Source organism: Lytechinus pictus, unplaced genomic scaffold, assembly GCF_037042905.1.
Source record: "Lytechinus pictus isolate F3 Inbred unplaced genomic scaffold, Lp3.0 scaffold_20, whole genome shotgun sequence".
NCBI classification, from domain to species: domain Eukaryota; kingdom Metazoa; phylum Echinodermata; class Echinoidea; order Temnopleuroida; family Toxopneustidae; genus Lytechinus; species Lytechinus pictus.
Window position 1 is genome coordinate 1,593,663 of NW_026974141.1, and position 22,377 is coordinate 1,616,039.

The following is a 22,377-nucleotide window of genomic DNA, read 5'->3' on the forward strand; positions in this document are numbered from 1 at the left end:
GTATATGCCCCAACCCGCATCCAACTACCCTGACCAGTATACAGAGTACCAATCAAGACCATCATTCTATGAACCCCAAACCCGGTACTCGCACCGGTATGCTGGTTACACTGGCATAAATGGACCGATGCTCAATCAAATAGTAGACCAGCAGAACATTATACTCCGGAACCAAGCTCAGATTATCAAGGAGAGGGCATCCATTAAAGATGAAGTTCGAGCGCTGTCACGAAATGGTGCTAAAAAGGAGCCCACATTTCACAATATCGGAGATGATGCCATCCATCTCCATTGGCTCAGACGAGCATAACCTTCTTATGTCGAAGGCCCAATATCTTCGCGCGTACGATTCTTCAAGTTGCGCAAAAGATTTAGTTTTAAAGCTCATGTCACTGCATTTCACCAGAGAGCAATTGCAAAACAGTAGTTTTAATGGATCCGTTCATGGAAAGGAAGCCCTTCGATAAAATTATACTTTTAAGGCAATTATAGCCCAGGCCAAGAACCAATTTCCGGGTCAGTGTACATCAGAGAAAGAACAAAAAGAACTGAGGGACGCTGTAAATGGCAAGTGTCGGAAGTGTAAATAAATTTGATGTAAATGGAAAAAGGAAATGAAAAGAAAATCAAACAAACTCGGATATAAAATGATTTACATTTTTTATGGGGTTATTTTTAACACACACACAAAAATTGAACAATTGATTATGCAAGATACTGAGCTTTTGACATTTTCTTTGGCAGCATCCAGGGAGCAATCAAAATTTTGGTTTTTAATAATGATGATAATAATAAAAATGTTATTTGTTTGGCGCAGAAACTACTATGTGTATCATATTCTATTTCATAATACAATACAAAATAACGAGAAAGTGAGTCAATTGCAAACTTAATTGAAGATTAAGACAGTCATTGTAGTCACAGAGAACTTTCACCATGTTCATGACCAGGAGAAGTAAAGAAACATTCAAACCAGTAGTAGAATTCTACAGTCATAAAAGCAAGATCAGCACCCAAAAACTATTCATAAATATTAAGACACCATAAAAAGTTTGTTACATTAACTGGACGAACATACGAATGGCAGTATGGCCCTGAGAGAGCAAGCTAAAAGAGAGATGTACGCAGAGAATATTCTGTCCTATACAAAGAATTGGAGAGTGACCAAGAAAAGTTTTATGGATACTTCCGGATGAACATGGCACAATTCCGTGAGCTGCATGGATTGGTCAACCATGATATCCAGAAGATAACAACAACATTCCGAGTCCAAATTTCGCCACGAGAGAGGCTGGCCATCTGTTTGAGGTAAACACGAGCAGGATCATAACATTTTTATCGTTTTGGCTGGAGCTTTTAATATTTTTAGTTTGTTAGGTATATATTTTAAAGGACTGCATACCATGTTAAAAGAGATAATAAAGTATTATGAGGGGGGGTCGGGTATCCGGATACACTTAACATTTTTGAAGCCTTCTTTTTCATCTTTTGATTAAACTTAAAATATTAATTCATTAGTTGTAGATCTAGATCTAATCATCTTCTATTTTATTCTCTATAATATTTTGTAATATTTTGTACTAAAAATTGATAAAACTTCGTTTGTAGTAAATTTTTCCAAATACTTTTCTAATATTGATCGTCCGGACACAAAACAACTTGGTAAAACTCGACTCTCTAGGATCCACAGAAATTTGCATGAATTTGTCTTGGGGACCCGACTTACATGTATACCACGGTCACATTTGCTCTACGGCGAGTCGAAACAGCCGTTTTATTCATTTTTACTAAAACCACCTGTATGTAGCTGGTACCAACAAATGTTAAAACGGCCGTTTTCGACTCGCCGTACGGCCGCTGTAGAACAAATGTGACCGAGGTATTAAAAAGGGATAAAATCACATAATTTATAGAACCTGGTTTTAAATATTGCTTCAACTTAGAAAAAACATTTAGATTAAACTGGAAAGCTGCCATAGCCAAGAGGAAAATGCAATCCCACGACTTTTCACAAATTTTCCAAATTCCCTGACTTTTCCCTGACTTTACACGACCACAAATTTTTCCAGGATTTTCCTCGACTGTGGGAACCCTATGAGAGGATGGTTAATCCAGTAAACAAGGATCCACATCTCTCTAATGCAATAAATACATGTATAATAGACATTGTGTTGCTTAGGCATGAGAATAAATATACACACTTATTACCTTTGAAACAATCTACATTGTAGATGCCCTCAGCTATGCCTTGGGCATATCAGGAATTGCCTTGTGCATGTAACTCCAACTAATTCCCTTGATGATGTATACTATTTGTGTATTACATGTATAATCTGGGCCCGTAACACAAAAGTTAGCGATTAATTGTACGCTTCATTTTTACGACTGATTGTACATTGTATTCAATTGAATCAATCATAGAAAAGTGTCTACGATCATTGCTAAGATTTGTATTACGGGCCTCTGATAAGCATTATCCAATTTGACTACAGTTTTATATCATTATTATTATTACTATCAAGATGACAGATTCAAGCCCTGATTCAAATGCTTTTTTTAGTGTAAAGAGATTAATACCACGGGCCAATAAAATCTCATACCATTTTCTTACCATCCTGGAGCTCATTCACGAGTCTGAAGCTGAATCACTGATATCACTGTCACTAAAATCATACCCACCAAGCAGACTTAATCCACTTGACTTCTCTTTAGCGACCTTTTGCGATTCAACCTTCTGCTTCTTGAGTCCTTCTTGTATGCTACTCGCAAAGGTGGACTCGGCCTCCTCGGAATCCGTTGCCTGATCAGAGTTCTTGCTTTGTGATTCACTAGATTCAGTTCTCTTCTCAATGTCTCTAGTCCCACCAACGGAAGATCGTGCTGTGTCTGTTGGTGCAGTCCCACCTACTGATAATTGTGCTGCGTCTGTTGCAGCATCTGATTGATTCGATGCAGATCCAAGGACCTCCTCTGGTTTACATTCCGACGATGTACTTGTATTTCCATGATCAGCTTTGTTGCTGCTATCGCTCTTTTTGACCTTGACCAGGCCAGCTAGAAATGACCTTGAGGATGACTTTGAAGTTGACCTTGAAGATTCTCCTACCTTCTGCCTCTTGGCACCTGATGGCCCACTGGATTCCTGGTGATGAAAGGTGAAGCACAGTGATTAGTCTAATCATTCTAACAGGCATGCCACTTTGAAATCATGTTTTCATGATCTCCAAAACTGAAGTTCTTAATCTATATTCAAAGATAAATGCATATTGTGGTAACGATTTTTAAACGAGATAGTACAGAATCCAGCAAATGGCCACCCATGTGTCCACTTGCATAAATAAAAAACATATGCAAAAGGATTCTGGAAGAAGTTGTGAGAATTGATGAGAATTAGCAAAATAAGCATGGGATTCGAGAAAATTGTTTTGTCTTTTTCAGACTATAATATTACACTGTCCCAATTGTGCTTATCTGAGTTGGTGATCTAAATTGTGATCGCTTTTTCAGCTTAGATTTCATGATTTCAGAAAGTTTGGTTTATGTCACTGCACCAGATCAAAATCCACGATATAGCACCAATCTTGGATTTACAGATAGCAAATAACAAAGCTATTGAATTTTAAAGATATGCATTATTCCGGTTGAACAGTTCTAGGCATGTCTTCATGAATATTCATTATGTAGGCCGATGATTTCATATCCCCACTTGTTCTTTTGTATTTTATTATATGAAATTAGATTTATTCAAAATTTTTCTACCAAGAACTAAAACAATTGGATTGACAAGTGATTTAGTGCATTAGTTATTTCTTGCTGCAACTTATTTCATCATAATGGAGACACATCATTTGCACATTTATGAAAACATGAAACAATTATGATTTCATGTAATAATGTAAGAAAAAGGAAAGTGGGGATGTGACATCATCAGCCTACCTAATAAATATTCATGAAGACATACATGCCTACAACTGTTTCACCAGAATAATGCAAATCTTTAAAATTCCATAAATTTGTAAATTGTTATCCGATTTTGATCAAATTTTCAGTATGTTGCTCTGTGAATGTCTAAATATGGGCAGTTCCAAGGTAACGGAGTGACATTCAGAAACAAGTTTTTAGCATTCAAACAAAAATATCACCCATTTGCAAAGAAATGGTACCTGACAGTAGTTGCTGAAACCCACTTTTCAAAATAACATTTGTTATTTTGATCCACTGAATTACTGAGATATGAATATTCATAAACATGGTTACGGAGTGACATAAAATGGACATGCATATTTGAGGAGAAAACATATTGCTCAAACTCTGTGAACTTTGAATGGCTATCACAATATTGAGTTATGGATTGGATTCTACATGTATGTTGTTCTAGCTTTAATACGCTGCATTACATTAAAAAATTGATGAATTTTTTCATTAAATACAACTTAAAACATAAACCCATACCGGTTACGGAGTGACCTCTGAAATATTCACACAGGCAACGCAAAATGAACCCATATTTTAAAATTTTCTTTTATGATGTAAAATGATGACCTTCAGATTATCCAGAAGAAAATTTTACAAAACAAGCAAATAGTTTTTTTGTTAAATTGAAATTAAGTAAAAAACAAAATATGTAGTCCCACTCCCACGTATAGATTTTTTTGTATGGTTTGGATTCTCCTATAAGAAGATGCGTAAGAAAAAAAATTGTGGCTAATTATGTCCCCTTTTGTATTTATGAAATCCCGTATGAGTTTTGATAGAAAAATTTGATCCAGATTTGAAATAGAGCCAATATAAATATTTGGAAAATGTCCACTTTTGCTTGGAATTGCCCATATCTTCATCCCGGAGCATCCCTTTAATCAATGAAATTGAAGTATGTAAGTAGGATTTGCATGTCATCATTCCCCAGACATCTCCTACCAATGTAGATTGCCATATCATTGTGATTATTGCTAGAGGAGGCTTTGCAACCTTGGGAGTGCACGTCATGAGCCCGTTTCACAAAACTTGTCATAATAAAAATTTGCAATTACAAATACATGTAAAAGCTCCTGAAATCCTTCAATCTGATTGGCAGATAGTAGACTTGTTATAGTAATTGTGCATTTGTTATCATAACAAGTCTTTATGAAACAGGACCAATATCACATTCAATTTGAACGGATATCTCTTGTGCCCACTCTGACGGAAAAGCGTGAATTAGTGACCTGCATTTGCGGGAGACACCAGAGGAATTGGACCCAAAAAAATGAAGAAGTAAACATGCCAATTCTACTTCCAAGATCGATTTTATAGATTTGAATATGAATATTGTTAGAAAGCTAAAATGAAGATATCAAATGTCTTACTCTCAAATAGAATTTATCAAAATGTAATGTGCTATTGTTCAACGCCTACTTAGCTTGTTGTACGCGAGCAGATGGGGGGCTGAGTGTCAAACATTCGTACAGTTGCACACGTACCGTCCATAATGTACCGTTGCATGGTCAGAAACAAGGTGATGTCACTATACAATTTAAGATTCACTGAGGTACACTTTATGCAGGTGCAATAAGCATAGGGCTTACTGGCTAATGCGTGAGGCTGCAGATCAGATGCACGTTTGCAGGATTTTTGTTTTCTCTTTCAATAATTCTTTCTTATTTTCATACATTAAATAGGAAAAAAATAAATGGTGTTCGTATTTTCACTAACTTCAAAGGCATTGTACAACACAAATAGCGAATAATCCTATTCGTGCAATGGTGCGACGTTTCGCATTCGGTGAAAGAGACGCTCTAATAAAGCATCTTTCTTTCACTTCATGCAAAGTCTTGCACCATTGCACTCATGCCCATTCGCTATTTGTATACTGTCACTTGTTTAATCGGTACACTGGAATGGGGAAAGTGTTACTGGAACACGATCGCTACTTCAATTTTATACCGGTAGGTTTGAATTTGAATATTGTGAGAGAGCTAAATTAACAATATCAAATGTTTTACTCTCAATACAATTTATCAAAATGTAATGTGCTGCTATTGTTTATTGGAACGCTGGAATGGAAAAAACGTCATCGGAACCAGGGGAGCGTTTCATCAATATGTTTGTCCGACAAGTTGTCAGATCTGACAATTTTCCTTTCTTTGATAGGCCAAGAAGCACTGTTACTATGGCAACTGTCGAATAAAATGGGATTTTTCGGATTATAACGTCTGACAAGTCCTTTCATGAAACGCTCCCCTGGTCGTATTGGACAGATTCCAGTGTTCCGTCAGACTCAAATAAAAAGCTTACATCTGTAAGAATATCTGTAGGTCGTTTATACGATGAAGAGGATGATGGAACTTTGAAAACACTGGGGGATTCATCGTCTTCGCTGTCGTCATCGTTGAGTCTCTTTATTACTATACCGTCACCTCCTTTGCCAAATAATCTCCTACAGGTTAAATGTGAGAAAGAAAGAAATAAAATGATTTGATTGATTTGATTTGGAAAGAGAAAATACGATATTTGTTTATTCACCTATTTATTTATTTATTATTAATTCATTTATTTCATTTCCAGGCAAGATAATAACAGACACAATAGATTTAATAGAAACAGTCCAAGAGAAATATAAAATTGAGCAACAGCCAATGCCTTGGGATCACCTTAAAGAATTTTAAAATTCTGTCGAGAGGTTCTCCAAATTGACTGGTGCCTACATAGAATATCATGAAATAGAAATATATGTAAACATGTAATTATAGTCAAACTTCTGAATAAATTATAATCTTCATTGTAGCGTGAAGAGAAACAAATAAAAACTTTGTTAACGTATCATGACAAAAAATAATACAAATTATATCAAACCAGGGGGGTGTTTCACAAAGATTTAAGGATGACTTAAGTCGCACTTAAATGCCTACGCGTACATGATATGGAACGCGCGATCTTATTGATAGACACGCAGTAGTGCGCGTCCTCATGACACGATCTGACCAATGCGGTCAAGCCTTTCATACCGTACGCAACTTGGTGTATAAGTGCGACTCTAAGTCATACTTAAATCTTTGTGAAACACCCCCCAGCATTAATTGGTTTATCAAATAGAAAAACGGTGGTAGGTCAGTTGGTTTGAATTTTAAGAGTTTGAAAGGAATTGAAATACATGACATTGATCATGTTCATGTGCGAGTATGACCAAGGAGGTTCAACATGAGATGGAGTAACAGCATATAAAATCTCTTTGAACAAGGTTAAAAGCCGCCAGCAGAAAGTACGTCGGGCATGCACTTTGCTCAACATCTCTTGCAATTGTGTAGACAAATGATTCCCGCATGACTCGCAGCTACAGGTCATACATACAGGGAAATATGCTTTTGCGATGATAATTACTTTTTCGCGGCATCTTCATGATCTTGGTCTGGTTATATGAGTAGTACATTATTCGGGGCATGCGAAAATAAACTATGCAATATGTCCTGAAATATGACTCAAATTTGCTCGACTGGGCATGTGCGGCCACTCATCTGGCATATGAAATTTTTATTTGCCGCAAACGATCGGAAAAGTGTTAAAATCTGGTTTCAGTAAAGGTCGAATTCTTTCTTTTTTCACCAATTAAAGGTAATAATTGATATAGTCTGGGCAAATATCTCGTCGTAATAGTGCTTGGTTATTGATGTTTTGTGATGCATTCAAATTTCAGTTTGTTTATTAATATGAAAGATAGAAAATTGATACAAATGGATATTCGTAAAATTTCACCCCTCGGATTTCTTCACTGAAACTGGCGGCTTCGAAGGCGGACATCAAAAGGTCCTTATTGCCGTTCTTTCTTTTGTGCTTCTTTAGAAATGAACATCTGCTTGAATAAATTTGTTGCCTGTTGGAACTCCAGTCATAGAATCTTCTTGGTATGACACACTAGGCTTGAGCATCAGAGCCGAGTAATCGAGTCTACCCGATTCTTGTCATCAGAGTCGAGGAGTAGACCCCTATTGTTTCAGAGCCGATCACTTGAGCCTGAGGGATTCACTGCAAAAGAGAACCGATTCTCTTTTATGACACCACCTAAAAGCCCTTTTGATACTCTTTCAAGACTTAGTTTATAATTCTAGGCTCAATCCGTTGTTTGGAAATCTAATACATTAGTGAGTTTATTGTGGAGGTGGACCCTCCAGACCTGCTAGTGTCATGTAGGGACTGTCTAAGCAGACTAATCCAAAGTCCAAGCAGACATTGGGTCAGGCTTCTCTTATCTTTTGACCACATTATTGCCCCCTTCAAGATACACACTTTCAAGGTGTCAAAAAAAAAATAAATAAACCCAACATTAATTTGGGAACAGAGAGGGATTAGAAAGAGAGAACCAAAAGAGAGAGAGAGGAGGCTACCAGAGAGAGGGGAAAGAGAGAGATGCTAGTGTGCACATTCGGTCCATTCACTATATGGACATGAAAAGAGCGCGGTGTGTAATCTGGTAATCCACTCAAGTGCTAAGTCACACTGGGGTCGACGCCTCTCGGAACCGAAGCCTGAGGCCAGAACTGGAGTCGGTTCTGGGAAAGCCAGGAATCGCCCAAGCCTATAACACACAAACAAAAACACCCCAATCCCCCCCCCCCCAAAAAAAAAAGAGCACCAAGATCTTATATGTAACAAATAATTCGAAGATCAGGTAATCAAGATTTATCGCCAAGTATAATCAATGAAAATAATAATAATAATAATCCGTTTTTTATATAGCGCTTAATACATCGGAACGACGTGTCTAAGCGCTTTACAGATATATTATTACCCCGGTCATCGGATTCAATCAGTCATTCCCGCACACAATGTGTGCACATCCTCCACTCCCTGGGGGAGTATTCCAGTCAGTCGCCGGTGAGGCCTCTCAGATACCAATGTATTCATGAATCTTCATTCATCTGTTGGACAGTTTCTTTGAGATATTCAGTGAGAGCTTGAAAGAACAGGGAGAACGGAGAAGACTGTTTGCAGTTTGAAGTTGAGTTAAAGCATGAGATGTGCACACTGTACAAGATCTGATGAATCTCTCCGCTTTAAAAAAAAAGTTCTTGAAGAAATATCCGGTGTTTAGTTGACTTCCCCAGGGAAAAGGAAAATCAAATGAAAAGGATATTTTGATTGTTTATGCCCTAAAACCTTTAACCCCCCACCTCTCTTGTTCAACCTCTAGACCCATATGAATAGATTACTATAAATAAATTTCCATCACAAAAAATTCCCTGGTGATGACCTTTATTAATTACCTGTTACTTTTCTGATAAATTCTCAAAATTTTGAATTCTGAACCAAATAAAATAACTGTATGTCTATTGCATTGTCATATTAAGCATCATTTTGTGACCTATCAGTGTTATTTTATTTAGCTTTTTCATGGATAAATTTTAGCGCTACCTTTATACAGTTTTATGTTACATTGCGTCCTTTTACTATGAGGTCAATAAAGACAAAATGAAAAGATGTAAAATTTCGAAGTTTGAGCTGGAAACAATAAAATTTACCTGATTTCCTCTTCATCATCCTCTTCCTGTTGTTTCAGCCGAAGGGCCTCCTGCTCGGCTCCTTGTTTTAGAATCTCCTCATAGTTGATGGCAGACTGTCTCATATTGAGCTCCCTCAGCTCTTCCAGGTTCTCCATCACCTCCATCTCATTTTTGGAATCCTTGGTCCGGTTCTCCAGCACCTACAGAAGCAGGAAAGTAATCACAACCCGTTCTTACTGAACATTTATTCCTACATGTAATGCACATTCGATGACAGACTGATAACTACATTACTAACTTCTTATTGTGATCATGATGTACAGCGGTGTAAAAATTACTTTTCAATTGTAGGGAGCAATTTTGAAAAAATTTGAGAGCAACTTTTCATTTTACCAGAGCCATTTTCAGTTTTGAGAGCCTTTTTTTTTTTTCATGATTTAACGCATGGTTTTGCATCGCAGTTTGTCCTGCTTGTTTACAAATTCATTCAAATATTTAACATTGCCCATTTATTTTTTCTTCATTGTTAATAATTGTTAAATGATTATTGTGATTTATTGATGTTCATTTAATGTTTATTGTTTGTATCTCATGTATTAATCAACTGGACGTTCTTTTATATCTTTTTCAATCAAATTTAATAGGATGAAGGTTATCAAATTTGAACGAAATTTGTACTCAGAGAGAAAGTACAGGTACTGATGATGATGGCATAATAACAAAAAAAAATTGTTGTACATACTTGTGCATTTTTTATGCAAATAAAGACAAAATTGAAATTGAAATAAAGGTGGGAAGTTTTGATCTTATCCTCCTTCCTCTTCCTCTCCTTTCTTTCTTTTTTCTTGCCTTCTTCCTTCTCCTCACTGCCCCTTCCCTCTCTCCTCCTCTCCCATCCCTCTCACTGTCCTCCTCCTCCCCCCTCACTTTTCCTACTCCCTCTTCCTTCACATCAGGAATATACTGCTGCCAAACAGTGAGCTGAAACATGATTGGATCTAGCTTTCTTTCCGAGGAGGTTTGACCAAGAAATTTGACCAAAAAAAATATATAAAAATACAAAATAATAATAATAATAATAAAACTACAAAATGAAGGTCACTTTGTGAAACTGGGAAATCTTCCTTCATTCAGCATCAGAACAGATTCTGGATAATTATGATCCTCCACTTCTTCCTATCCTTCTCCTCTTCCTCTCTCCTCCACCTATCCCCCTTCCCCCATCTTCCTTACCCTCCTCCTTTCTACTCCTCTTCCTCCTACTCTCTCCTCATTCTCTTTCCCTAATCTCCTCCTCCTTTCCCCTCCTTTTCTTCCTACTCTGTCCCCCTCCTCCTTCTCTTTCCCTAATGTCCTCCTTCCACCTCCTCTTCCTCCTCCTCCTTCCCCCTCCTCCTCCTTCCCCCTCCTCTTCCTCCTACTCTCTTCCCCTCCTCCTTCCCCCTCCTCTTCCTCCTACTCTCTTCCCCTCCTCCTCCCGCCTCCTCCTACTCTCTTCCCCTCCTCCTCCTCCTACTCTCTTCCCCTCCTCCTCCCGCCTCCTACTCTCTTCCCCTCCTCCTCCTTCCCCCTCCTCTTCCTCCTACTCTCTTCCCCTCCTCCTTCCCCCTCCTCTTCCTCCTACTCTCTTCCCCTCCTCCTCCCGCCTCCTCTTCCTCCTACTCTCTTCCCCTCCTCCTCCCGCCTCCTCTTCCTCCTACCCTCTTCCCCTCCTCCTCCTTCCCCCTCCTCTTCCTCCTACTCTCTTCCCCTCCTCCTTCCCCCTCCTCTTCCTCCCGCCTCCTCTACCTCCTACTCTCTTCCCCTCCTCCTCTTCCTCCTACTCTCTTCCCCTCCTCCTCCTTCCCCCTCCTCTTCCTCCTACTCTCTTCCCCTCCTCCTCCCGCCTCCTCTTCCTCCTACTCTCTTCCCCTCCTCCTACTCTCTTCCCCTCCTCCTCCTTCCCTCTCCTCTTTCTTCTACTCTCTTCCCATCCTCCTCCTTCCGCCTCCTCTTCCTCCTATTCTGCCCTCTCCTTCTCTTTCCCTAATGTCTTCCTCCTTCCCCCTCCTCCTTCTCATTAATCCTCCCCTCCTTTCCCTCACCTACCTTCATAGGATTCTGTGCATCTTCCTCTGCCTGTCTTTTCTCTTCCTCTTCAGCTGCTTGGTAGAGCTTGGCTGCTTCAAATAACCTCGTAGCTCCTTGTTCCAGGGTATAGTCTGTGTTTTCAGGATCAGTCTAAAAAATAGAAACAAATCATTCTTATTTGGGCCATTTTTCGAGATTGCTCATAGAGGATGGGAGGCCTTAAATCTCAAAAGCTTTAGGGCAAGGCGACTTGGTCAGAGGACACATTTCTATATCACAGCATAAATAGGAAGAATAAAAACGGGCACACCAATATCCAAGGCCAATAAGAGGGGCATCAAGGTCAGTCGACAAGGCATCCACGGCCTTGGCCTTTCGTAGTCTACGATTAAGCCCTTGAAAGCTACATGTCTTTCGGTACCTGTTTTCAATACTGAATAGTGTTTATAATCATTCACTTGTTTGCAAGATTTCTTTTTTCATGTACACAGATCAGGACCCTGTTGCACAGCAATGTTTATTGCGGTAATTTTGCCTTCAAATGGTAACTACCATGGTAACACTGCACAGTAGCCAATCAAAACCAAGGATTCTGTGCTAGTTACCGCTGGATGGTGAAGTCACCATAAAAGCAACTTTCATGCAATACGCCCAGATTTCAACTGTTCCTCTTGGGAATCAAAATGCTTGAGAATAAATCAGCACTCAAGATCATCATGTCATCAGTTCGCATTAAAATTGTGTGTCGTTTTAAAAGGGTTTATACAAGCCCCCGAAGCTACCGCCATTTTGTTTAATCCATTAGAAGCTAAAATAAGCCCTCATTAATATTAATTTCGTACGATGCTCCCTCGTCGACTGTGGTTTTGTACGTGTATTAGACAATACGCACATCAGCGCAATGACAAAGGTCAACTTGGCAAATTCATTAATGTATTCATTTTGTTACGCGCTCGTGACGCGAAGGATTCAGCGAATCAAGCAAGCGCAAATCTGAGACGATACATTGCGCTCAATAAAGTATCGATATCACAATCGATATCACTTAAAAACAAAGCATTGTTTGTATTGTGTCTTATAGGCCTATAAAGGGAAGATGAAAAGAGTAGTCTTCAAGTCGTGATTAGTTAAAGAGGTCTCAAGTGCTTTTGCCATCCCCAAATTGTCGCATGTTAAGATATACAGCAATCTTAGTTTTTAACAAATGTAAAGAATCAATATTAATTAATCAATATTAGGGGGGCCTACATTATACAAGCTCTGCTTTTCAGTTGGCCCTCCCTCCCTTTCAATCATTTATATTTCGATTTGATAATTGTCTATTGTAATTTTATGTTGTCAATTTTTGTATGTACTTCAATTGTGATTATATGTTACTTTGTCAATTGTATCATAATTGTAAATATGAAATTGAAAGTGGAAAATAAAATAATTGAATTGAATCTAGACTCTAAATAGCCGGCAGAGGCCGCCGAACGGATCAAAGGGGGCTGTTGCACTGACCCAAAAGTCTTGTTTTTTTTTCTTTTTCTAGGGGGGGGGGGCGGGTGGGGGCAGAACATGGTTATTACAATTTGATGGTAATTTTTACTGGTTGAGTATGGTTACTGAAAAAAATAACTGTCACCACTAATAGAGTACATTTCTTGTTACAAATTTCGAGAAGCAAAAAAAAAATCTTTTGTTCAAGGTATAATACGTACGTAAGGGGCCGGCCCCGGCCCTCATGGATCCCCGTGCCTGTTTTCTTCATCTGGCGTCCGTTTCATAATGAATTACAGCTATTTAAACATCGCTGTTATTGTGATTACCGTGGTAACCTAGATTATGATTGGTTATAGCAGTTACCATCGTAGTTAACTACGATGGTAACGGCTATATATAACCAATCATTATTACCATACTTGTAACGAAACGGGCCCCAGTTTATCATGTTTAATACGTTTCCTGTCCCCTCTATTCTCCAGCATTTCTTGCTCTGTTTTTCCATTTAATAATTTTCCCACTCACGTTATTTTGGTGCCGCCTAGCTTTCTCCTACATATATTTCCTTCTTCTTTTCCCACTTGTTATCTGTCTCCTGGTTTCCATAAATCTCGTCTTATTTCTCTTCCACCCCTTTGTTCCTACTTCCCACCATTCGTGCTCTCTTACCCCCCCCCCCTCTAAATTATCTCTTCATATGTGCCCCTCCATTTCTTTCTCATCTCTTTTCAACCCCCTTCTCATCACTCTTTCTCTCTCTCGATCTCCATCTCATTTGAATTTTGCCAATTCCAAATCCCTTTCATGTTAGCTCTGTACAAATACTATACAAATGAAAGACATGAAGGCATTTTATGGTTAGTTGTGAATTTTATTAATAGCCAAAAAAAATATCACATTATCAGAGGATTTAGCCTTACTTTTTTTCTTAAGCGTATGTTAATACTTTGAATCGAACGAAAATGTTTTTTGTATGCAGGGGCAGCGATCCTGGGGGGCACAGTTCCCCCTACTTTTTAAAGCACTGAAAAGTGCCTTTAATTTTATGTAAGAAAAATGCCCCCTCACGAACGTGTACTGTGTCCCTTTCACCTGACGAGAACCTGTTTTAGGTGTTACCAAGTGCTCTTCCTTGTATGCAAATTTTTACCAAAAATGCCCCCCGAACGTGTTCTGTGCCCTTTCATCTGAGGGCCCGTTTTAAGTGTTAAAAAGTACCCCCTCGCCTTCTTGTAAGTGCCCTTTCTCGAATAACTGCCCCCTTTTATCCAAGAAAAGTGCTCCTAAAGAATGACGAGTGCCCTTTGAAACAAGAAAACAATAAGGAAATCCTTTGTGCATTAAGTTTAATAATTCATGTGAGTGGGGGTAGATAAGCAGTTTCGTACACTACAGATGGAGGGGGGGGGGGGCTTGAAGGACTCTTGCCCCCCCCCCCCCCCAAAAAAAAGGGTGAAATATATCATTCTGAATATTTTGTCGAAATCTATCACAAAATTGGATTTTCTTTTTAAAAATGTCAAAATTTTGCTCTCTCGCAACTTCTTTAAAATTTCACATAATACAGCATTTTCCCTGTGCCCCCCCCCCCCCACTTTCAACTTCACTTCGCCGCTCCTATTTGTATGTTTATAGCTTTTCCTTTTGCAACCAGTTTTAATGAAAATCGACAGGAAATTTCATACTTCATGAATTTGGGGTTGTGATGATAATTAAAAAAAAAAAAATTGGACTTGAAAAAAAAAACCTTTTCCATCTTTATCAAGTGCTTCCTAAGCTAAGTCACTCTTCAATTTGTTGGGTTTCTTGAATGAAAACATCTGTTACACCAGTCCTGCAGATTGAAAAAATAGAGAAAGAAAATCAATGAATTTAAATTAAAATTGTCATGATTTGTAAAACATAAATGTTTTAAGAAAAGTAAGACTATACATACCGGTATATAAATTTCTTCATCACATAACATAGGAAATCTTACTTCTACTAATTATAAACTTGTACTTCTACAAAGCATATCACTTAAACCTGTTCTATGCAGTTTGCATACCACTCTCCATTATAACTACATGTACTATATAAAAAAAAATGTCAGAGATTTCCCATAAATATGAATATATGAATTAACATATAAATTATATATAATAGTCAGAATTAAAGATGATGTTTTGTTGCACAGAATATTTTGATCTGCGAATAAAAACGACACCTATCTATAACCTAAAAACAGAATTGAAATGTTTTTTTCAAAGGCAGGTCTATTTGTTGCCTAAAAATATTGTGAAAACCCCCCATTATTAAAAATAATCACATATTAACTCACTCATATAACTGCTGTAGGTTGTATTTCTCTTTGCATGGTCCTATCACTGTTCTATTAGGCCTACTTCACCAATTGTTTATCATCATCAATCACCTCCATGGAAATTGTAAAACTGCATCATCCTATTGGACAAAATGTAAAATAACAAGATTAAAAAAAAATCGTAAATCTACAAATATGAAATATGAATATCACACTAAAGAATGCATAAAATGAATTTTGTAAAATATGAAAAATAAATATTGCTTTGTGTAGTACGGGGTTCTGACAATATCTCATTTCTAGTACTCTTAACACAGAGGCAGCCCAGCAGACATGTTGTCAGGTTGATAACTTACTGGCCAACTCCCAGATTTTAATGACTCAAAGCCTTGTTGCATTCTTTGTAACATTCCATGCAAATTACTTAAGGCACATCAATATTCATATAAATGTAAATCAATATAACAAAGTATAACTGAATATTCAAATATACAAACAATGGATATATATTGACCATTCAAACTATATGCAAATTATTATCTAAGCTTGAGTGCATCAACTTAACATTATAACCAATCAGAAGGAGAGTGAGAGAGAGAGAGAGGAGTGAAGAAAGCTGTATGAAGGATGGTGGAGTGAATTAATACCAAAGAACCTTGTGTACGGAGTGTACAGCAGTTAATGTGTAAGAGAGAGCTATACATGAAGAATAGGAAGTTAGGATGAAAAGGGTGAATATAAATGAGGGATGTTCTATTAGAAAAAGGGGATGATTCCTGGATAAGAGTGGAAAGAAATATAAGTACAAAATCAATCCCTACACTTTGTTTATAAACAAATAGGAAATAAAAAGGCCATTTAATTACTAGTAGATCAAGGACATGACCTTATTTTATAAATTTGTCCAAGGTACATAACTTTTGGCATTGGTTCTATTTTAGACTCGAGAGCCTGTATATTTAAGAAGTGTATATTCATTACAGATCCTACCTCTTTGTAGCTCAGATTATTTTTATTTAATGTAAACATGGTTAACATTCAATGCATGCAATGTATCTGTAATTTTGTATGGGTTAGTTTAAGTTTTATACCTGGATGAGAATCTGCAAAATGATGCATGCACTTATGATCATCATCTTGAACCATATAGGTAGACCTCTACTGTTTTTCTTGTTCTTCAAACTCAACCTGTTTGTGAAAGAGAGAGAACAATAATAAGAAATGATCTTTTTCATGGCCGTATGTATAGGGGGAGGGGTTTGGGTAAGAGCTGAAATCAGAAATGTGAAAACCTTCATCAAAAAGAGAATTGCATGACATCCTTCAATTTTACTTTAGAAAATGCACAAAACGGCCCTAGGTAATATTGGTCGCTTCTGGCCCTCGCTTTCTGAATTTTAGGTTTCTCTAAATTTTTTCACATATGTCTGCCCCCCCCCCCAAAAAAAAAAAAAATCTGGATCTTTTTATTTCCGAATCTTATTTCATTAGACTTTAACATAATTTCATAATCTCATGCACTAGGTCTAGATCTATTTGTAAGAAAGTATAGATCTAGTCCAACGAGACTCAATGCTGTGCGACAGCATTCATGTATATAAATTAGGTCTAGATCTAGACTAACGATGGACTCTCGATCTATCTAGACCTAGAAAGTAAAGCTTCGGTTCTAAACCCTATATCGGTTTAGAAATTTTTGATGTCTGACTTTGACTTTTATTCCTGGCTAAGACTTCATTGCCATTATTGACCGAGAGTAGATCTAGATCTAGTCCGACTCCTTGGTCCACTGACAGTCATACTCGTACATGTAAATGGAGTCGTTTAGGCCCAGACCTAGATCTAGGCCTAAATTACAGACCTAGATCATAAGCCCTGGGGGTAAGTATCGAGGGTTGGGAAAGTATAAGTTAGACTAGATTTTAATTAGGTAGGCCTAGCTCTTGATAAAATGATAGCATCGATGAATAAATAAAAGTAAAGTAGCCTAGATCTAAGTATAAACATGAAGTAAGTAGGGCCTAGGAGTAGGATTAAGAAGATCTAGGTCATAGATCTATTGATAATAAGACAAACATGCAGAGCAGCATGTTATTTCTAAGACCGAGTCTATATATTTATGAATAACAATAAGAGTTAAAATGGTGGGGGCTAAATGCAGAAGCCTGAAGTTATGCAAAATAAATTTGATATCTGAAAGTGAGGACTGACACAATGTCAATGACAGGCGTATCTTCATCCACACTCCGCTTCACAGTTTATTCCTGACTGAGTCTCGATCTACTGAAGACAGATGCAGATCTCCCTCTAGATCTAACGTTACAGTGTACAAAAAGAAGCCTCATTCTTCTTGTTTTAATCAATCGTGGGTTGGTCCTTGTTGGAGGTGAACCAAACCAGCCCGATTATCTCTCGATTCCCAGCCGGCTAGGAGCCCGTACAAAATACACTGCAAGCAACATACTGGCTGCACTGTGCGACGATGACAATCTAACTTCAATTTCAAAGACCAAATTCTGCTTTCCTTTAACAGAAGAATGATAGCAAACTCTCTAATTTGTTAAAGAAATAACCTAAGATCACAAAATACAGTGTGAAATGTGTAAATAGTCCACTGAATTCATGTGGTTATATCAATTTATACGTACTCACCGGAGTGTTCGTAGGTCCATTTTGTGTGTGGAAAGAAAAGTTTCAGAATGAATAAATTAGATGACGTAATGAGGTCAAATGAATAATTATTTCTGTAACACGATACCACTAGTATCGATGACAAGGAATCGGGGAAATCGCGTATTAATGACGCTCTTAGCCAATGAAAAGGCCGGATTATGAATATCTTCATGCTCATGAATGTCAATGAGGGCTTATTTTTGTCTTCAAATGATCGCGGTAGGCGGAGCCTAATCTCATTTGTTTTGTGCTGAACGCGCACGCAGCTTTCGGTCTAGTAATATATTATAAGGTCTTTGGGTTTATATGACATCCGCTAGCTCATCTCTGGGACCCATTTCATAGTGTTACAATTACATGTACATGTATTGTTACTCCCATGGAAGCACTGCATTTGATTGGCTACTGAGCCCTGTTACCATGGGGTAGTTGCCTACAGGCTCCTGGTGGGTGTTTAATAAAGCTGCTTGTAAATTGAGAGCAACTTTAAGAACGACTGGTGAACCTCTCTTACATGCTAAATATTCACCAATGAACATTTAATGGTGAATATCATTTACCACAAAAAAGGATCACCAGTCGTTCTTAAAGTCACTCTTAACTTACGAACAGCTGTTTGAAAAAGGCCCCCTGGACCTCATCATCTTACCTTAAAGACCACTTCGGAGATACACCTCGGACACCTGATATAGAAGCGATAGATGCGCAGACCCAAGTAGTTCTCATTGTGAACGTTCTCTGTCTTGGCATTGAACTTCTTTCCCTTGTAGATGTACTCGTTACACACTTTGCATCTAAGAAATACAGCAAGAGGAATTATTTTCTTTTTAATAGTTTCTTGCCAAAATAATAATAATATTAAGGGTTCTTGTGTGACCAGGGTGGGAAATCATTTTTATTCTTAGGAGCTATCTTTTTTTTCGCACATTGGGGCGATTGCAGAATTTGGGGGGCTATTTCTTTGATTTTAAAAGGGCTACTCTTTAGGGGCAAGAAGCTGTTCCAGTACAGTGTAAATGCAAATATAATTATTCTGTCATAGTTAGAATATTGATTTTCTAAATAATCTTGAATATAGTTTTTGACAGATTTTGGGATGACTCTGGATAAAATGGTTGCCCCAAAGCAGACATTTTGAGGGGAATTTAGGGGCGATTTCGGCTGTCATGTGTGACCCTACCCTGTACTAGTTATCATAGGAACGATTTCATTTAAATTGACCCCTGTCAAACTTTGTCTGAAAAGACTACCATAGGGCCATGTGCTGACAAGTCTCATAATAGATCCACAGTGAGCAAAGTTGTCCAAAATGGACAAAATTCAAACTCTGTCGCCGTTTCATGTATGTACAAACATTTATGGAGATATCTAAATGGACAAAATTTGCTGTCTTCAAGCATTTTTCAAAAGGGAGTGGAATCAGCAAGGTGCTTACCGATCTGCTTAAGCTTTTTTTTTTACAGATAAACAAGATACATTTTGGAAATTTGGGGCAGTCAAATGGTATCCAATACCATGATGTTCTTAGACGAAATAAATTGACAAAAAAATGACAATCAATATACAAGTACATGTACTGTATGTATAATATTGTAATGAATCTTGATTTATTTTTGCAATTAATGACTTCATGTTATTAGTTACAATTTTTAATCAAATTGGGATATTTCTTTGCCACAATATTTCTCCCTCAATTATCATCCAATGAACATTATTATGTATTTCATTTTTAATGAATTGATGTCAATTCAAATGTAAAAATGTACCACAATTCAGCTTAGCCACCAAGATGTATGTTTTTTTTATCAAATAAACAATCTATCTATCTATCTACTTACTGCATGTTAAATGGAGCCATGATTCGGACCGTGTACTGCCTCTCCTTGGCGAGTTTGAGTTTAGGGATCTTTGACGGGTCAAACTCGGGTGGGTAGTATTTCTATAATAATAGAGAGGGGGAAAAATACAATGATGATTCAAACAAACACATTTTTGTGACCATTTCTCCCTGATACTGGGCTAAGCCTCTGCATGTTTTTGTCAATACGGTGGAGATTCCACATTCTAATGACAATATTTGGCTCTTCAGATGAGATTTTTTTAGTTGAAATCGGGACATTCCTGTGTCGGCTGATGATGCCAGTGTGTTTTATAAAACAATGTGTTTGGACTGTGTTGCACTGATCGAATGTGCAGGCTTGCGAGAAAAAGGTTGACTTTCAAATTTCGGCACATGGTCAAATCTAGGGTGCTTACAAGTGTACATGTCGCTGTTGCTAGCAGAGTTTTATCTCAATATTTAAAAGAAAATCTTGAGAGGTTTCATGGCAAAGCAGATGGTTCAATATCGTTCAAGAGCTGCCGGATTGAATTTGCAGGGCACCAAATAACCCGGGGAGCTCCGGCCCGCTTCGCGCAGAGATAGGGGAATTCCCCTTTTTCGCGCTCTGCACACGCGCACTGGCCTCGGTATCAGAATACCCTATCTCTACGTCATGAATATTCATTTCCTAGCCTCAGTATCGGTTGGCCATTTTGTTTGCAATTTTGAAAGCGAGAGAACGAACGCGGCATCAATTTCCCTTTTTTTGAGGGTCCAGTATCTGCCTCGATGTCAGGATTCTGCCTCAAGATTGACCTTCATCCATACAATTGAGGTGGGTGCGGTGACCTTACGTTAGTAAATGATTTTTACTCTCTAGATAGAAGCCGCCTGGCTATGCGAAACTGCATTAGCGCCGCGCCGAGTTTCCCGGCAACTCATTCATTACCAGAGTTGAGCTAGCTGTAACCCAGGGCCAGGGGCTTACCGTGTATTTGACCATAGTCACCGGACTAGGGTGATTTATGGTCTAAATATTTCTCCAAATGAATTGTGAAAACAGAAAGTATACAATTACCACGATTATATGGATGAAGGTCTAACGAGTGGTAGTTTCCTGACATCTGGGCACAGACTGGAACCTCAAAAAAACGAAAAGTTCTCTTCTTCTACCCAGTCTCGATCGGCCATTTTGTTACGATTTTTAACAAAAATGGCCGATCGAGACAGGGGTAGAACTAAGTTAGAAGGAGATAACTTTTCGTTTTTTTGAGGTTCCAGTCTGTGCCCAGATGTCAGGAAACTGCCAGTAGGATGGGGGATCGGGTGTCCGGACACTTTATATTTTTGAAGCCTTCTTTTTTGTCTTTGGATTACCCTAAACATATGAATTCAATAGTTGTAACCATCTTCGATTTTGTTCTCTATAATATTTCCTACATTTTGTACTAAAAATTGATGAAACTTCGCCTGTAAATTTCTTCAAATGACTTCCTAAAATTGATCGTCCGGACACCAGTAGAGGCGCACGGCCAATATGGGAGACTCTCTCCAATAGGGGAGACAATCTCCCACATTGGAGACTTGCTTTGCAAAAGGACAAAAGAAACAACAACAACAAAAGCATGATTTTTTCCACCCAAAATTTTGTCTCACTGAGGTCAGAAGCCCATTTGTTTTGTGTGTGATTGACAACAAAAATCCTTATCAAAACAAAAGTAGACAGTGAATTTTTAAAGTAGACGGTGAAAAGGGGTAATTTTTCATGAGGAATCTGCTTATCACATTTTTATTTGCCGCCAAGGTAATCCTTTTGCAGCAAATGTAAACAAAGGAAATTGGTCTCCAAAACTGGAGACTGTCTCTGAAATTCGATACCCAAATTCTATACAAAAGTCTCTGATATTGGACTTGGAGATAATCTCCCACAAGTGACATTGGAGACAGTCTCCAATATTGGCCGTGCGCCTCTACTGGACACACAACCTGTCCGGACACACAACAACTGGGTATACCACTCGTTAGACCTTCATCCATATAATCGTGGTAATTGTATACTTTCTGTTTTCACAATTCATTTTGAGAAATATTTAGACCATAAATCACCCTAGTCCGGTGACTATGTCTATGGTCAAATACACGGTAAGCCCCTGGGCTACCGCCCGCTGCGCGGGCGGGAGCTCCCTGAGTTAAGCTAGCTGCGGACCCGCTCCCGGGCCGACGCAGCCCCCGGAACACCGTGGACATTCAGTCACTCGGCTCACACAGCGCACTCACGACAAAAAGACAAGATCTCCTTCCAACATTCAAGATTTCTAATCATTAGAAATTGAACTAAAATTGACTCTAATATATTCGATACTCTATAATGCAAAAATTACTTACGTTTAATACTTTTCTCTCAGACATTATGAGGCTTTTGTCTTTGGCTTTCCTTCAATTTCATGCAGTGTAGTCTTCTAAGCACGGAGCGCGCGGCATTGATCGCCAGCTCGCGCGCGCGCCTCTCGAGAAAATCGTTGCGCCATCGTCTGATATCATGGGGCAGAGCT

General features: G+C 38.3%; 1 protein-coding gene and 1 long non-coding RNA gene across 3 annotated transcripts; both read right to left on the reverse strand.

Moving 5' to 3' along the window:
• Window positions 1–686: 686 nt before the first annotated feature.
• LOC135157792 (splicing factor YJU2-like) lies at window positions 687–22,343 on the reverse strand. 2 transcript variants are annotated; one of them, XR_010296759.1, is made up of 8 exons: window positions 22,211–22,311; window positions 19,842–19,942; window positions 18,653–18,797; window positions 11,562–11,693; window positions 9,492–9,673; window positions 6,274–6,415; window positions 1,848–3,142; window positions 1,558–1,750 (listed from the first exon to the last, which is right to left on the reverse strand). XR_010296759.1 is itself a non-coding variant. In XM_064114679.1 (7 exons), exons 1-7 carry the CDS (start codon window positions 22,232–22,234, stop codon window positions 2,627–2,629), a joined length of 1,242 nt encoding a protein of 413 aa, XP_063970749.1. In that variant the 5' UTR covers window positions 22,235–22,343; the 3' UTR covers window positions 687–2,626. The 2 variants fall into 2 exon arrangements, 1 of the variants encoding a protein (XP_063970749.1); XM_064114679.1 differs by having other exon boundaries at window positions 687–3,142; window positions 22,211–22,343.
• Window positions 13,748–16,518, reverse strand: LOC135157793 (uncharacterized). The gene is made up of 3 exons (XR_010296760.1): window positions 16,422–16,518; window positions 15,349–15,470; window positions 13,748–14,862 (listed from the first exon to the last, which is right to left on the reverse strand). It is a non-coding gene; the product is annotated as an uncharacterized LOC135157793 (long non-coding RNA).
• Window positions 22,344–22,377: the final 34 nt, after the last annotated feature.